The sequence below is a fragment of the Seriola lalandi genome, unplaced genomic scaffold (assembly GCF_002814215.2).
Source record: "Seriola lalandi dorsalis isolate HSWRI2012SDOR001 ecotype SW California unplaced genomic scaffold, Sedor1 jcf7180002054280, whole genome shotgun sequence".
Classification (NCBI taxonomy): Eukaryota; Metazoa; Chordata; class Actinopteri; order Carangiformes; family Carangidae; genus Seriola; species Seriola lalandi.
In genome coordinates this window covers 502,955-519,806 of record NW_019524833.1, presented here as the reverse complement: position 1 = coordinate 519,806, position 16,852 = coordinate 502,955, and the positions used below count along the sequence as shown (strand labels likewise).

Genomic DNA, 16,852 nt, shown 5'->3' with positions numbered 1-16,852 from the left:
AAAAACAGATTATACAGAACAACGTATAAAACTGGATTAGAGGCCTAATTATTGAGGCAGGAGCATCGCTTTAATGTTGCATGTGTTTGGCTATTCTTAGCCCAATGCTGAATAGATAAAACTATAATATGCTAATACTAAAATAATTCATTAGTTGATTTTATTTCTAATGTGAATCTGCAAATTAACTGGTAATTAAGTCTGCCAAATAAATGTAGTGGGGTAAAAAGTACAATACTTCCCTCTGGAGAAGTAGGCAGACGTATGGAAATACTCAAGTAAAGTACAAGAACCTCAAAATTGAACATAAAAGCTCAAGTTTATATTTAGACTTGGAATTTGTTTTTTTTTCATACATTTATTTTACAAAATCAAATTTGGTTTAGTATATTTTATCAATTCCAATCTCCTTATACTTTTTCTATACGTTTTTCTCTATCTGTTTCATTCTTGTTAATTCTTTGTTTTTTGATAGTTCTACCATTATTAACGGAACGATGTAATTTTTCAAAGCAAAATGAATCATTGTTTTACAATTCGTCAAAGAATGAGGCTTTTATTTTTTATGGCAAAATCACGACACTTCCGGCCTCGTTCTAACGACGTCAGCTTGATTCTGCTTTCTCACTTCAGAAGGAACGATTCAATCTGTTGAATATTTGTCTCGGCGGGCGGAGGAGGAGGAAGAAGAAGAAGAAGAAGAAGAAGAAGAAGAGGTCATCTCAACCGTGGACACGTGAGGAAACGGGCAACCACCTCAAGGTGAGACGTTCAGGTGTCCGTTTACATAAACAGCAGCTGAATACTCTGTCAAAGTGATGGACACTAGGTAGGAGAAGTTACGCCTTTGTCTCAGGCTGTGGCAGAACTTTTCTGAAGTGCCTCGGGCTGAACCTCAGACCTTCACAGCAGCTCGACGTTAACTGTCGGGTCCGTCGTCATGACTCGGTTCGGCGGACCCGGGTGAAGCCGAGGTCCGTTAGATGCTGGACATTGGGCACAGCAGCAGGTTCTCACAGGGGCGGGTATAGAGAGAAAAAAAAAGACTGGTGGCTGGTTGCTACTGTAAGGAGGGGGAAATTAATTAATCCTAATGTCTTAATGTTCATTTTAAAATGTCATCCATTACTACTATTACTACTATATCTTCAGCTGCAGAGACTTTTTTTTGTAGTTGCATTGCATGACCATGTGTCATCGAGGGTCTATTGGTTTTATTATTTATAATTATATTGTTTTATTATCAGGAATTTTTTTTTATAATATATACTTATATTATTGTATTTTATGTTTCAGTTATTCTTTTAATAATACATGATTGTATTATCTTTTATATTTCATGTATACTTTTTTATAATATATACTTATATTATTGTATTTTATTTTTCAGTTATTTTAATAATACATATTTATATTGTCTTTTATGATTCAGGTATTATTTTTTATAATCTATAATTATTTATTATTGTATTCCATCTTTCAGGTGTAGGTAAGGTAAATATTTCGATATTATGAGAAATATCGCATATGACAGGAGATATCCTATCATTGAATACGAGATATATTATTGAATATTGGCCCAAGTCTAACCACATTAACTATCTAACCGCAAAGTTTTACATAGAGTAAATATAAAATATATGCAAACACACCTACAAAATACATTGATATAACTGCTTAAGCAGCTTGTATAAATACTATAACAGTATCAGTAAAGTTGTACTTTATTTATTTTATTTATTTAATCTTTATTTAATCAGGCCCCACCTGTGTCCTTCCCCACAGCCAGGTACAGCCAGCCACAGCTTTACGAGCCAGAGGCGTGCTTCTAGCAGAGGGTCTGCAATCACACCATAATTAGATAATTGCTGAGGCTTGCGGGCGCGCACATGCCTCTGGGAGTTTAAAACATCTAGGTCTGTGGTTCAGTGGCCTTTGGGACCCCGACCCAATCAGTTTTCCTCCTCTTTCCAAAACACACACACACACACACACACACAAAAATCAGGTAATCAAGATATTTTTAAAGGTAGAACCTGTTGCGACGCCGACACACAGCCACTGTAAAAGTTTTAACAAAGAACCATAGTGAACCTCTTTTATCTTAAAATCCTTCCTGCAGGAACCATCCAGGAGTGCATCTGTTAACAGCTGTCGACAGCCATGGCGACCATCGTGATGGAGAGAATCGGGCGAGTGTTCATCAGCCTGCAGCAGATCCGGCAGGTTCCTCAGATGCTGACGGAGGCCGCGCCCTCCATGCCCGGCACCGTCAGAGACAGTGAGGTTCCCTCGTACTTCAGGGAGCGCTACGTCTGCACCGGCTACCGACCGCTCAACCAAAACTGGCGCTACTACCTCCTGTCCTTGTTCCAGCGCCACAATGAGACCCTCAACATCTGGACTCACCTGCTGGCGTTCTTAGTGTTTCTGGTGAAACTGCGGCAGCTCTCTGAGACTGTGGACTTTGTAAACGATCCTCATTCGTGGCCCCTGTTGATCCTCATCCTGTCGTCTTTGGCCTACACTGCATTCAGTGTGGCGGCTCACCTACTGGGTGGCAAGTCGGAGCTGTATCACTACACCTTCTTCTTTCTGGACTACATTGGAGTGGCACAGTATCAGTACGGCAGCGCCATCGTTCACTTTTACTACGCCGTGGACGAGAGCTTGCACAGACACGTGCATGGCCTCTTCATGCCCGCCGCCACCGTTCTCAGCTGTCTGTCATGCCTGGGGTGCTGCTATGGCAAATACTGCAACCACAGCCTACCGACCTGGGTGCGGAAGGTGTGCCAGGTGGTGCCCTCGGCGATCGCCTACCTGTGGGACAGCAGCCCCGTGGCGATGAGACTCTTCTCCTGGTCCACAGCCAGCGAAGACCCGGCCTTCTTCTACCACTTCGGCCAGGTGGCTTTCTTCCTCAGCTGCGCCTTCTTCTTCACCTGCCCGCTGCTGGAGCGCTTCTTCCCCGGACGCTGCGACTTCGTGGGACAGAGTCATCAGGTGTTCCACATTTTTCTCGCCTGCTGCACCCTGTGTCAGATTCACGCCTCGCACCTCGACTACGTGGGCCGCAGGGAGCTGTACACGCGTCTGCACGGGAGCGGTGAGGTTGCTCTCTTTGCGGGACTCTATGCCGTCACTCTGGTTGTGTGTGTGCTGATTGGTGCCCTCATGCTGAGGAAAGTCAAACAAGTGCTTGACTGCAAAACCAAGTCCAAATAATAGATTGGATGTTGGAGGAACTGCAGTGACATGTGCCTTTCCTTCCACACGTACTGCTTTGACAGAAAGGGAACAAATTATTTTTGCTTGTAAATGTAAATAGCTGTTTGAGCGTTTCGTAACAGTAAGTCGCAGGTTACAAGAGGGATACATACTGATGTTAGGAGTGAAGTATTTTGAGACTCATCTGTGTTAGAACTTTTGGAATAATTCACAGAATCAGCACAATCAAAATCTCACAATTTGCAAAGATTATCAAAATGTGGATATTGTTCATAAGAGTGTTACTGGTAAAAGAAAAAAAAAATAGCCGACAAGCAGTTAACATGCAGATAAAATAAATCTCTTTTTCTTTTTTCCCACAACACTGTGATGACGTATTGAACAGTATCTTGAATGTGCAGATATTTATTTTGAATATTTTGAGAGTGAGTGCCTCCTGTGTGATGTCACCCAGGCTAATCGATTGTTGAAATGATTATTGAAATGATGGAAAAAGTGATACAGTAATCACGGCTTGTAGAAGAGAGCCGACATTTCTCCTATGCAGAAATCTACTTCATAAATGAAGTACAGACACTATAAAAAAAAGAAAATCTACTATTTTACAACACGCCGGTGGCCTTCGTCATTGTGCCTTGAAAGCCCTGTGTTGCACATTTTATGCTAAGTTTAGCATAAAGTTGCTGCTGATTGAGTATTGCATTAAAAATGTACTGTAACGTGCTTTTCTCAGCCCCTGAGTGCCGTTAAGTAACGGCTCAGTGTTGATTCTTTTTAGGATTGAAGTTTCCATCACATGATGAGATGTTTGTCGTTGCCAGTCTGAGATTTAGATGTTTGTTAATGTTTCCGTTGCGCTAGCACAAGCTCGACTCCATAGCACGTTTATATATAATTGAATGTACTTTCTTTGGACTGTGTTTAAGAAAGCTGGATATTTTATGAGCGATGTGTAATATATAATGAAAGTCTTAACTTTTTTTTTTGACTATATCCTATTTTAGACAAGCAGCATCTATAAGTAGACTGTTTTGTATTATGCACTGTATATTAGGATGTCAGCTATCACTGAATATCACTGTATTGTGTCTTATTGGAAATCTTGTCTGAGGCTTTTGAGTCGCTAGGGAAAAGTGAGTGTGGGTGTTACATGAGCGTACTAATTAAAGATAGAGGTACCATGATGTATAATGTATGTCTTTGGGAGATAACAAAGCCTACTACTGAGCAAGATGTAAAAAAAACAGTGGGATTGAGTTAAATAAATGTTTCTTGGAGGCAGAGAAAAATCATTTTTGTTAAACTATAATTTCAAGTGTGTAACACTGACTAACGACGTGACGTCTCATGCAAATAACAACATGCTTGTTGCCTTCATTGTCATCCAACAGGCTCCAGCAGAGAAATGTATTTTCAATGACGGCGATGACAACAGTCATTAAGTAAAAGTTAAACCTCTCTTGCATGTATACTGTCCGAGCTAATACCACTGCTCTGCCTCTGAATAATGTCTGATCACCTGACACTCCAGTTGGGAATTGACTTCTGCCTTATTGTGCCTGTTTTTTTTTTTGTGTCGTTACGTTCTCTGTCCCTTGATGCACCTTTATTTTTGTTTTTGACTTTCTGTTAAACCTGTAGGATTTTCTCTGTTTTTTTTTCTTGTGATTGTCAAGAAGAAAAATTAAATTAAAGTCAATGGTGTTGTCAACTGTAATTTCTCCGATATATAAGAAAAAAATCCTTTTTATATCATGAGATTTTAAAGAGGATTTACAGTGTGTGTTATACAAATGCTGTAAAGGTGTTCATGGAAGAAGGATTGAAAAACACTAGTTTATCGTCACAATCTTTTGTTGCGAAACACAGCATGCCAAATGTGATGGCTGTTTCGTGATGGATGTCCCTGAATGGTTAATTGGTCTCCATAGCAACCTGTTAAACAGTGTTCCTCCTAGCAGGGGCAGGCGGAGGGCCTCAGCTGTTATTTACATACAGTAAGGATACACTTGACACTGTGATGCTGGTAATTTATGAGCTGAGACTAAACACTAGCAACAAGTGAATCTGTGCCTTTATTGTCCTGGGTCAACGTGTAAAATCACAGGCCTGAAGGTAGAGAAACTAGATGCAGTGAATGAGTAAATTAAACACCTTATTTCTTTTTCATTCTTCATCTTACCAACCAGGTGACCCTCACTATCTGTGTCAAGTAGCCATTAAACATACGGAGCAAAATAAAGGGATTGTCGCGGTGGCAGAGGTTAATTCAGTCAATGTAGGAAACAGATGTTCTGTTTCATCCCTCCCTCGCTCACTGCCAGCGCCAGTAAACAAATGACGCATAGGCTACTTGCCTGGCCGGCTATACCCACATGGAGTCAGTTGTTTGTCTGCATTTGTGGAAATTGGTCTGCTAGATGTTCTCATACAGGTCCTGTTTCCCAGAATTCTCTAACTTGATCTGTGGCCCAACTGTCTGCATGTGACCTTAGGAAGGCCTCATGCTTGGAGATTACCTGTTAGAGGCTTTGGCTCCCCTACACAGCAGGCGAAGCCCCTGAGTTAGGCTGGACCAGACCAAACCCAAACGTGTTAGTGCAGGCTCACGTCCTCCCACTCGCCCATCAGGTAAATGCCTGAGACTCAGATGAGAATGGGATTAAAGCAATATCCACCCAGGGTTCAAACTCTCTCTTTCAAAAGATTGTGAAGGTGCATTTAGCCCTCCAGGGTGATCCATATCCAGAGCTGCAGGGAGCTGAGCCTGCAGATCAAGAGGGGGGGGGACTTTATTCACTGTAGGGGAAACTGTTCTCAGTCGTGGGGATAAGATTGTGCCAAATAATGAATCAGCTGCTCACCAAATTGGCAATCCGTAACTTCCCTGGATCACATCCCTCCTGGCCTCACTCATTCCCCTGACCCGTGTGCAGATGTTTCCCGCTGCTGCTGTTGTTGCAGTTGCAGTTGCGGTTGTTCTGAACGGCAACACAGTGAGGTGGAATGAGAAGTCAGCCGACGTGGAGAGGAGAGAGGTGTGATATCCTTCACCGACTGGGTGTGAATGTCGGTCAGTCGGTAAGAAATGGTCAAACGCAGTCGCCTCCTCATCCAGTGTCAAAAAGGAGGACGCTGCTCTCTGTCGCCTTGAAGATCAGCAGTTACAGTTCAAAGTTCACCAACTCTACTTGAAACATAAATTGATTTCACCTTCTCAAGTGGATCCTGTGGTTGTGTGGGTTTGTTTTCACATCCTGGTGTGTTACCGTCTTCAGATCAAACAAACAAGATGCAACACGTTAGTAAATGAGCTTTAGAGCTTTAGAGAAACGAGCTCCCAGTGTTAATGCTAAGCTACGCTAACGCTCCTGGCTCCGGCTTTATATTTAACAGTCAGATATGAGAGCGGCGTTGATCTTCTGAATATATCTCAAGTATATTTTCAAAAATGTTGAACTATTCCATGAATTATTCTCTTTTTTTCATGCTTACTTTCTAGACGTTTACCTGTTTTCTTTCATTCTTTCTTTTTGTAATTGCCAAATTAAACTAATGTTCATCAGCTTTACATGCCCTTCACATGAAGACATATTGGATCTTTACCACACTGCCTTCAAAGCAACAGCAGTCCCTGTCCCAGTGCGTCTGTGTCTGTGTCTGTGGTACATTTGTGCTGCCCCCGTGTGTTGATGAAGGGACATTTATTTGAGGTAAACGCATCAGCAGAAAGGCCTGGTTTTTCATTCCCATGGCATGAATTGTTTTTCTACTTCCTCTGGTGCAAACGTCAGAGATGATACTGTTCACCTCACTTGCAGAATGTCAGATATATCAACCCCCGTCCTCCTCCTCCTCCTCCTGGCCAGCTCTGCGGTGTGGCTCCAGTCCCATCGAGCGCTGGTGTGTGTTGGTCCATGCTGCACGGCTCAGTTACTCACTTAAAACCCTGAATCAGCTGAATTATGGCGCTGTTGGACTCTCTCCCACATTCCTCCTGTCCCACTCACAATAGAAGGGGCCAGTCTGCTTCCCTTTTGATAACTTACCAAATTAAATTTCATCCCTGCTCGTTAGACTTCACGGGGGCTCGAAATACATTTAAAAACATTATAACCGGCAACAACACACAGCTGGTTTGTCGGCGTCTTGAGTTTGACGTCTTCTAAAACAAAACATGTCATAGACGCATGAATCAAGATTATTTCAAGTGACTAACTGTTGCTGGGAAGTCGAGTGGTCAGACAGAGTGAAGCAGAACTGGACAATCCCCCGTCTGAATCCTCTTGGCAGCCATGTTTCACATTCAAGTATTCTTGAGCAGCTCTACACACCCTCTTATTTATTATATTTTCCTCACAGTGAAGGTTTCTTTTAGTCGAGGGATTTCTTCGTTCATCAGTTGTTATTAACCAAACAACTACAAGTTCAGTGCATTTTGGTACAGAGTGAAATATATCAAATTTTTTGAAAGACATTCATTGTCCCCAAAGGATAAGGCCTCTGATGATCCCCTGACCTTTCCTTTGACATTATTGGATACTAGAAACTTATCTTGTCAACTATTTGATGGCCGTGACGTTTGGTAGAGATATGCACGGTGCTCAGAGGACGAACCCCATTGACTTTTGAGATCCTTATTCAGCGAAACATCTCATCATCTACCGGATGAACTGGCACAATATTTTCTACAGACGTTCAAGGTCCCCAGACGATGCATCCTACTGACTTTTTTGTTCCCCTGACTTTTTTTCCTCTAGCGCCTCCATGAGGTTGAATTTGTGATTTGAATTTGTGGATTGTGATAAAATTTGGTACAAACATTCATGTTCCCCTCAGGATGAATTGTAAAACCTTTGATGAGCCCCTGACTATTCATCAGGTCAAAATTTGAATCTGTCCAATCACCATATACTTGCCAAACTAATTCCTTTCCATCAGCCTCAGCTTTTTTTTTTGTGCTAATTAGCAAAATGTCTGCATGCTAACATGGTAAACATTATATGTGCTTAGCATTAGCATATTGCCATTGTAAGCATGTTTGGTTCAAACCTGTGCTGTACCCGAGAACAGCATCACATGGGTGCTGTAGCGTTGAGTGTGGACTCTGTCTCTGGTTGGAATAAGACAGGACCAGCAGGAAGCTGTAACGAAATAACGAGGAGAATATTTCAAGAGACAGAATCAGAGCATCGCAACTATTTTTAGAAACATTCTCTTACATCTCTAAACTTTCAGACGGTAGTGGTGAAGACTTGCCGCTTCACCGTTGTGACCACACACATTACAAGGTTCACTGTGTGTGGTGCTGCTGAGTGATGTGGCTGCCGGCCTGCAACACTAAATCTTAGAGGACGAGTGAAGGCCTCCTCTGTGCAGCTGGATCCATTCTCCAGAGGTGGGTGTGTGTGTGTGCAGACTTCATGTTCAGGTTAGAGTCCCGTGGTTACAAAAGTCCTGTTGGTTGTAGTCATCTCTTTTGTCAAAATAAGCCGTGCTGCACTGTCTGATCTACACGGCTGCTATATGCAAAATATTCTTGACTTTTGGATTGAGAAACCAACCAGGGGAAAGTATGTGCCAGAGTTAGACCAGTAATAAAGGTCTGTAAATCTTTCTAGCATCTTTACCACTTCAACACGTCTCATATCGAGCATTTCTTGTCGTCTAATTGAACAGCTGATCCAGCAGGCAATTTTTGCAGAAATTAATTTATAAATGTCTCACACTTTGTAGCTGCTATAAAACATGTTGAGACAGCAGGCGACGTTTGTAGATATAAAAACAAATTAATTCCAGCCTGGATTTGTGAGTAAAACATCCATTGTTGTGTCCACTGTGACAGCAGACAGACTTCGAATGGGGAGGACAGATGGAGGGGGTCGGGGAGGAGAGAGAGAGAGAGATACAGCAGTATATACTGTTGATTGTTAATTGTAAAAGTGAAAATCACAGTTATACCCACAGGTAATGGTCTCCTGTTTAAATGTCAGACAGCAGACTTTGTGTTTAAAGGCTTGTGTGATTATAGATGCCGTGAGAAAGAGTCATGTCTCCCGTGCCGCCACTGATGATGACATGCAGAAGGATGCTATGAGGTGGTTCAACATGGCAGCAGATAGAGGAAGCTCAAGACAGCCCAAGAAGATCAGCCTGCTGTTTCATGCTGAGAAGATGTTTTGGTCTGCAGACTCCCTGCAGTTCTTGAAACAGGTTCTTACATTTGAAATCCAAAAAATTTTCATTAAACAAAACTTTTTGGTACAATTTATGGTTGCATTTCATTTAGCCAGTAACACCTATATTCCATATGTATTTACAGTGTGTTATGTCATTTTTTAATAGATGATTTCATCAGCAAACAGTATTTATGTTCCTCAGTGCAACAGGTTGAAATGTTCTGATAAATCTTACACCCATAACGAAGCTGTATTAAGTTACTACAATACAAACCCAATTTCCCTACTTCTGCTGCTTCACAGTGAAAGCATTTAACTGTAGAGCCAAGTCTTCAAGTCATCAATGAATAATGTTTTATTAATATTAATAAAGGTAGACCGGTTAAGTATTCAAGCTTTTACAGAGCAATCCAGGTGTTGGTCAGCTGGATCTTAGATTTCTTCAGCTAGTTTTTGCAAAAGGGATCCAGAACGGGTCTGGACCGAATCAACCACTTCATGAACGGGTCCAAATCGGATCGATGGCCGAATGAGCTGCTTCATGAGCGGATACAGATGTGGTCTGGATCCGTAATCCTCATCCGTGCAAGTGGACACCGATCCGGACCTGTTTTGCCTATGACACCTCCAGGACGGATCCAGTGCGGAGTCAATTTGCTATCGGGGAGGTAAGGTAGGTAATAAAAGTTCGATTTTGGAAGCGATCGTCTATATGGGGATATAGTGGTAAAGCTTTATTGCAGATCAACTTCTGCAAGTGCATGTACATGTGTGTATGCATGTCTTGCTGTGGTTGTGGGGACACATTTGGATTTTAAACCATCAGTGTGAGTTTATTTTGGCCAGTCGTGACAGCTTCAAAAGGCACCTGCAGTGACTGAGGTCAGTGTCAGGATGAGTCTCTACGACATGAGTGAAACTTCTTTGTGCAGATTGAAACGTGAGGAGTGAAGTAAACGCACCAAGCAGCATGCACGTTCAAACTTTCTCCAGGGATTTTCTAGTTGCAGATTATTATTTTCCTCTGGGTTCTCAAAAAAAAAAAAAAAAAATTATTTGATTTTATTTTGAAAGTATCGTCGCCCAACTTCCTTCCCTTTCAATCAGTAACTGTTCAGCTTGACGCGAGCGAGAGCAAGCTAGTCACAAGCAGATACACAAAGGGTGCGGAAGAAGCTGCAGCAATGGGGATCAAACTGTACTACACCACCGTTACTGCCTCGCGGACGGTGAGTCAAGTGGATCTAATTTAATACGTTTAAACGTTACGTCTTTGTTTAGGGGCTCTAGCGGCGTTAGCTAACAATGCTAAGTCCAACAGACACACCTAGCACCCTATCAGTAATAGCTTCCTCCTGACTAACAGTGCAGTGGGCCTATGCAACTCAGCGCCCACTTATATCTGTATTGTAACGTCAGCATGACTGGGTTGTAAAAGCATTGAAGGTTAAAGTTATTATTGGGAAAAATTACCAAAAAAATCATAAAGGACTTGCAAAGACGAGCCCGGATGCGTTACTCCACCTCATGTCTTCCATCTCGGTAGATGGAAGGTGTTTTTTAATGGAGCAATGTTTGGCTAGCTGTTTTCTGCAGATATCCGTCTTTAAAATATGGAGTGTATTACTCATCAGAAAAACAGCGACACTATCATAGTGTCATTTTGCGACATAAGGCTGGTCGGAATAGCTAGCTGTATCGACATTAATGCATCCGTGTGCGGAAACTGCACGCCAAACTTCATGTAAAAAATATGGTAGTTTTAAGGTTTGTTTGCATATGGCAGAAATGAAGTGTAATGTAATGTAAGGGCCTTTTACAAACCATCTGTTGTAAAAAAAAAAAAAAAAAAGTTTATCATATGCACATACATCAGATAAACCAAACAAACCTTTTAAAAAGAAAAAATCTTTTGTATGTGGCACACCTTCCATTCAATCCTCTTAACAATTACTATAGATTGATGCTAACCAGTAATTATTTCTTAAATGTTTCTGAAGTAACACCTGTCTGGTACGTTATATGTAAGCTGAATTAACCAGTACAGCCTTTAATTTGTTAAAAATCATACATTTATATTCCTTCATTTATTTATCTGTTGATAAGCCACAGTAATTTTTCAGTTTTTGATTTTTGCAATGGAGTTTTGCTATATTTTTCCACACAATACATTATTAGATTGGATTTACTAGAACAGCAAACTGATGCTGTGCGGCACAACATCCCTTGCTAAAATAACTTTTACAGCACTTTATGAAAACAGTGTATGGCGATGCACTGGACCAAACATCTGGTGTCTATTAGGTGAGGGGAATTCATGTAGTGGAAAAGTTTTGTGACTGCATTAGTTTTTAACCCCATGTGCAGCAGTGCTTCTTGGGTAGCCTGCTTTTTGCAATCAATGTATTATTAATTATTTTAATATGTATATCGGATTCATGTATATCTTGATTGTAACCTGGAGGCAAATTTCAAATTTAATTGCCCCCTTTTAAAAATATTGTGTTTGGTTTTAGTTATTTTAGTTTGTGAACTGCAGAACACAGAAAACTTCATACGATTCAGAGCATCATTAAACTGCTGAATCTGCTGTCACAGTTTCATGAAACGAGCAAAAGCAATTCCCCTTTTCCGTTTTAAGGACACGACAACTTTGTGCTGCCAACTGAATGGCAGCTTGTGTGTTTCCAGTTGGTGTTGTGTTTAGGTGTGGTCACATTTACGAACACCCCCTCCCAACTTCCTCAGTTGACATAAAGATAGTGGAGTGTTCACTGGGTCTATTAATCATCACCCACAAGCCAGATAAAGCTGCAGCTTTTTAAAGCCCCAAAAAGTTTGGTCATTTAGTTTATTTCTTCAAGCCACAACAGCTAAAACAGGATAGTAACCATCAGCCTTTTGCTATAAATGTGTACCGGATTTGAAGTTGTGGTGGCAAACGTCTCTATAATTCAGATAATTTGCTCAGGATTTAATAAATTGACTTCCTGTTTGTGGTGTAACTACCTTTCAAGTGGCCGCTGTTGTTCTTTTTTTTTCTTCCCCCCTCCCAGGTGAAGTCTCAACAGGCAGAAGTGATACGAATCCTTGACAGTAAAAGCATTCAGTACGAGCTCATCGACATCTCTGTGGGCGGGGAGCTCCGTGATGAGATGAGAAGCAAAGCAGGGGACCCGACAGCAGTCCCTCCCCAGCTTTTCAATGAAGACAACTACTGTGGGGTGAGGGGGGGGGGGGGGGGGGGGGGGGGGGGCACACACACTCAACTCAAATGATCAGAAATGTTGAAGGCTGACACATAAACAAGTTTTCCTTCATTGAACTATCTAATTATAAATGGAGGAATCTCTGCCTGTCCTGTTTTTAGATTATCTTGGCCATCGCTCATTCGATTGACGTTAAACTTTGCGGGTGTGTTGCTGAGGAAGTGCAGTGTTGATTGTGAAGTGTTTTGTGGATGAACGGTTTTTGAGGAACATAAAGAGGAACATTAAATGACAGTCAGTTTGGGTTGGGGGGGGGGCATTCATGTATCCGCCATCATTGATTATGACAACAGCGCGTCCCAAAGCTTGTAAGCTGCACCCGGAGCGCTCTGTTTAAGATGCAGCGACAGCAAGACAGCACTGTTTTCTTTGCTTTTGATCCCCACCAAGCCTGATATGTTGTTATTGTTATTATTATTAGTAACGGGCGAAACAAGTGATTTATTTAGCGCTGCTGTTATGTTAACCTAACACTACACCACGCATCATCTAACCTTATTCGGCTGTTGTGTACTTTCTGTTTCCTTAAACTAACATTCCTGTATGTAAATCATATCTAATATTTTTCTTGCAGATGATTTTCTTAACTGCGTATTAGTCCAGTGATTCAGTATATTACAACAGGCCTATATAAGAATTATACTGTTCAGTTTTTTATTGAATCTGTTAGAGAGGATGTTGATCTGTACAGGGTTATAATGAGAGGTGTTCCTAATATTTTGTCAACTTTAATTCATATGAATAGGATGGACTATTTAATTACGAGAAACCTAAAGTTATGAGACTCTGCAACTTTGTTTTCCTGTTCGCTGATTGACTCTCTTCCTCTCCACAGAACTATGAGATGTTTTCCGAAGCGGTGGAAGCAGATACAGTGGAACAGTTTCTGAAAATGGCGTGAGGAGGGTGAAGTGTAAATTCTCCATCTTAACCCCAGCCACCTCCCCGCCCGCCCTCTGCCCTAATGGAGGCTCTTTATTCACACTCTCTGCACCACTGGCAGTGTCCACCCACTTTCAATGCCATAACGAATAATGCCAAATATCTCGTATTCAGCTAATCAGAAGACACACATTCCCCATACTGCACCGTTAGACTCTAAATCAGTCTTAATCTGTTTTATTTTCATGTGTTTTGTTTTTTTTTTTCCTGTTATTTCCTTTGATTCCTTTCAGACTCTTTTCCTGTCTGACAGACCAGTGTTACTAAGTACTCATTGTCCACTTGGAATCAATGGGGTGTCTTAATGTGCGGTAATTAGGTCGACTAATCTTGGCAGCGGCCACATGATCGCTGGAGATTAAAACTAATCCACTGGATGACAACATTCAACCCAGAATCTTCCTGATCCTCTGCAGACCAAACACACATCATCACTCAGTCTTAAATACTTTGTCGTCTTTCTCTGTAGCCTTCAAGTTCCCATGTTGTACATGACGGCACACTATCTGTACTTCACATGGATGCAAATGCACACGGAAGTAGCAAGGACCGCGATGTCCTTAAACCCAATTGATCGTGAATTATACCAGCTAAAAAAACGTTCTTTGTTATTTTTGGTCCATTGGTTACCTTATGCAGTATATGATGAGAGGTTTGGTTCTGAAATGAGAATCCACTGTAGCCCACCGTGCTGATCTGACCTGGTTTGAGGGGCTGTAATGCTACCAAAATTCAGAAAGTGCATTTTTTGCCAGATTTTGGCCAGATATTAAAAATATAAATTACTTTAATAAAGCTAGAAACTAGCACTTGTTTAAAATACCCTGTGGAAAACAAATGTTAAGTTACATTTTGTGTTTCTCGCAAAAATGTATAAATGTGCTGGTCTCTGCAAATGTCAGGAAGGAAACGCACAATTGCTTAAAATATTTTAAAACCTATTTTGTTTACATCTCATTTGCTAGCTCTTTAAACTCATTGGTAACCCAGTTTGGACGTTACCGACCACCAACTGTCGATGTGAGTGGTGTGAAACTGGCAGCAGGAATGTGTGTATGACAGACAAAACAGGGACATACCTATAAAAACATTGCTCTATAGCGCCACAAGTGGTCAAACGCTCCTCAGGGTATCTTTAAGATAAGTTGTGGATGTATGTGGCTTTAAGCAATCAGTGGCGACTAGACCTGTAGCCACCGTTTAGTACACTGTGGTTGTGCCCTGTGTATTTTTGTATTGGGGAGAATTAACATACTACAATTGAAACTTTAACGTGGTGGGTATTTCAAAGGCTGATTCCAATAATTCACTATTTCCCCCTAAAATTGTAACGAGTGTGGAGAAACTTACAGGAAATCTAATGGACAATAATTAAAATACGAAAAATACAAATAATTCAACTATTTTGCAAACTTTGCTTTTGGTGTCTGGTCAAACCTTTCTGAGGGGTAGGGTTTCAGGGAAGGATTTGAACTCTATTTCTAAGATCATGTTTACATCCCTGTAGGATTTGTGGACCAAACGCTCCCTTTAGATATGTTATAATGGTCTCCAGTGAACCAAACGTACTCAAAAGTTGGTGTACTCTTGAACAAATAAGTGGTTAAACATTTCAAGTAGTTGGCTGCTTAATTCTAGCATCCAGTTAGGCAGGATGAACAGCGTCTTCTTAACATCACATTTGGTGCCAATATATCTGCAATGCGCTTTTCGGGAGGTGGTTGTTCACTGTTGTATTATTAGCACTTACCTGACATCTCCTACGTTTTCCGTAATTTTACTGTATAACTTGAAAGCTTCACCAATGGGTGTTCTGCATTGCTGACTGACTGGGGCAAAAGGACGCCAAAAACATTTATAAGGGAGCATTTCGTAGGGAGAGTAAACGATTGGACCGAAAAGATGTGAATCTTCTTCCTTTCAACCACGTAGCTTTTCCTTCCTTCCTCTGTTTATTTTATGTAAGTTTCACTGATTGTACTGGGCATGAAGATGCAGTAATGTGACTATGCACTGAAACCCTGCCTCATTCTGAACAGACATAAAGGTCATAGCTGGTGTGTTTAGATTGACCGGACTCAGTCTTACTAGCCTTAGGGAACAATCACCACATGGGAAAAATGAAGGCTTCACTTATTTGTGCTTTTCTATGTATTTGCATCATACGTTTGATTAATCTCAGTTGAAATGTTTTTTGTATCACTTTCATGTCTTTTTTTATTTTTATTTTTATTGAGAATAACATGGTTTACTTCTATTACTCGTAACATCTGTCAAACCCCCATGCTTTCATGATTGTGTTGTTACGGTTTGGGATCCAGAGGAATGACAGCCTTCACACACAATGTTTGTGCACTGTTCTGTAAGTCGGTGGTTGTAGATGTTTGCCTGTTATTGATGTATATTCACTATGAACCATGTTTTAGACATTCCATGTCTCTCTCTGAGCTCCTGCTTTGCTTTTGGACCAATTCCCCTTGGCCAAAAAAAGAAGAAATTAGGGAATAAAATGCTGTTGTCTTCCAAGAAGATTGTGAAAAGTGATTTATGGGTTAAAAAAATAAAATGGAGTTGAATCTAACTGTCTGGATATTTTTTTAATTTGTCAGTGGAACCTAACTTAAACTTTTAATGAGTCATTTTAATGAGGAGGTTTACAAGATAGTGTGGGAATGTTTGTTCACACACAAGAGACTCATTTCTAATTTGCATGTCAGTGTATTATTATTTTTGCCAGTACAGTCACATGAATAACATCTTCCATGCCAAATCAATAGTGTCAGTAAATTTGCAGCAATTGCACGGGACACATATTCTCTCAGAACCATGATAAAAAGACTTCATTGTCGGTATGTTCTGTATAACGATGAAATAGGACATCATCTAGTTTGTCGGCCTAAATTTAAATGCATTTCATTCAATTGGCTAATATAAGGTTATTCATACAATAAAGTTATTATAATGATGATTCATCAGTAAGTAGGAAATTATAGTTCATTTTATAATGAAGAATATTACACTCTGAATTAAAAAATACAATATAAAGTAGATTCAAATGCATTATTTATTTAAATTTGCTCTATTGTAGTACATAATTTCTCCTTTAGGCGGAGATGTAGCGCGTTTGACTTTTTACTTTGCAGCAGAAGAAAAAGACGAGCGGAAGCATGAAATTATGGTCCTGGTTTCAAAATAAAAGCCTAAAACAAAGTTGCCAATTATCATCCGTAT

The 16,852-nt window shown here is 40.7% G+C and overlaps 2 protein-coding genes across 3 annotated transcripts; both read left to right on the top strand.

The window, feature by feature from the left end:
* Nucleotides 1-651: 651 nt before the first annotated feature.
* On the top strand, nucleotides 652-4,948 carry paqr7a (progestin and adipoQ receptor family member VII, a). Of its 2 annotated transcripts, none has more exons than XM_023405600.2 (2): nucleotides 652-762; nucleotides 2,123-4,948. In XM_023405600.2, exon 2 carries the CDS (start codon nucleotides 2,164-2,166, stop codon nucleotides 3,226-3,228), a length of 1,065 nt encoding a protein of 354 aa, XP_023261368.1. In that variant the 5' UTR covers nucleotides 652-762; nucleotides 2,123-2,163; the 3' UTR covers nucleotides 3,229-4,948. The 2 variants fall into 2 exon arrangements, with proteins under 2 accessions (XP_023261368.1, XP_087029903.1); XM_087173777.1 differs by lacking the exon at nucleotides 652-762 and adding an exon at nucleotides 798-974.
* Nucleotides 4,949-10,512: 5,564 nt separating this feature from the next.
* On the top strand, nucleotides 10,513-16,202 carry sh3bgrl3 (SH3 domain binding glutamate-rich protein like 3). Its single transcript, XM_023405608.2, has 3 exons — nucleotides 10,513-10,639; nucleotides 12,467-12,634; nucleotides 13,515-16,202. Exons 1-3 carry the CDS (start codon nucleotides 10,595-10,597, stop codon nucleotides 13,578-13,580), a joined length of 279 nt encoding a protein of 92 aa, XP_023261376.1. The 5' UTR covers nucleotides 10,513-10,594; the 3' UTR covers nucleotides 13,581-16,202.
* Nucleotides 16,203-16,852: the final 650 nt, after the last annotated feature.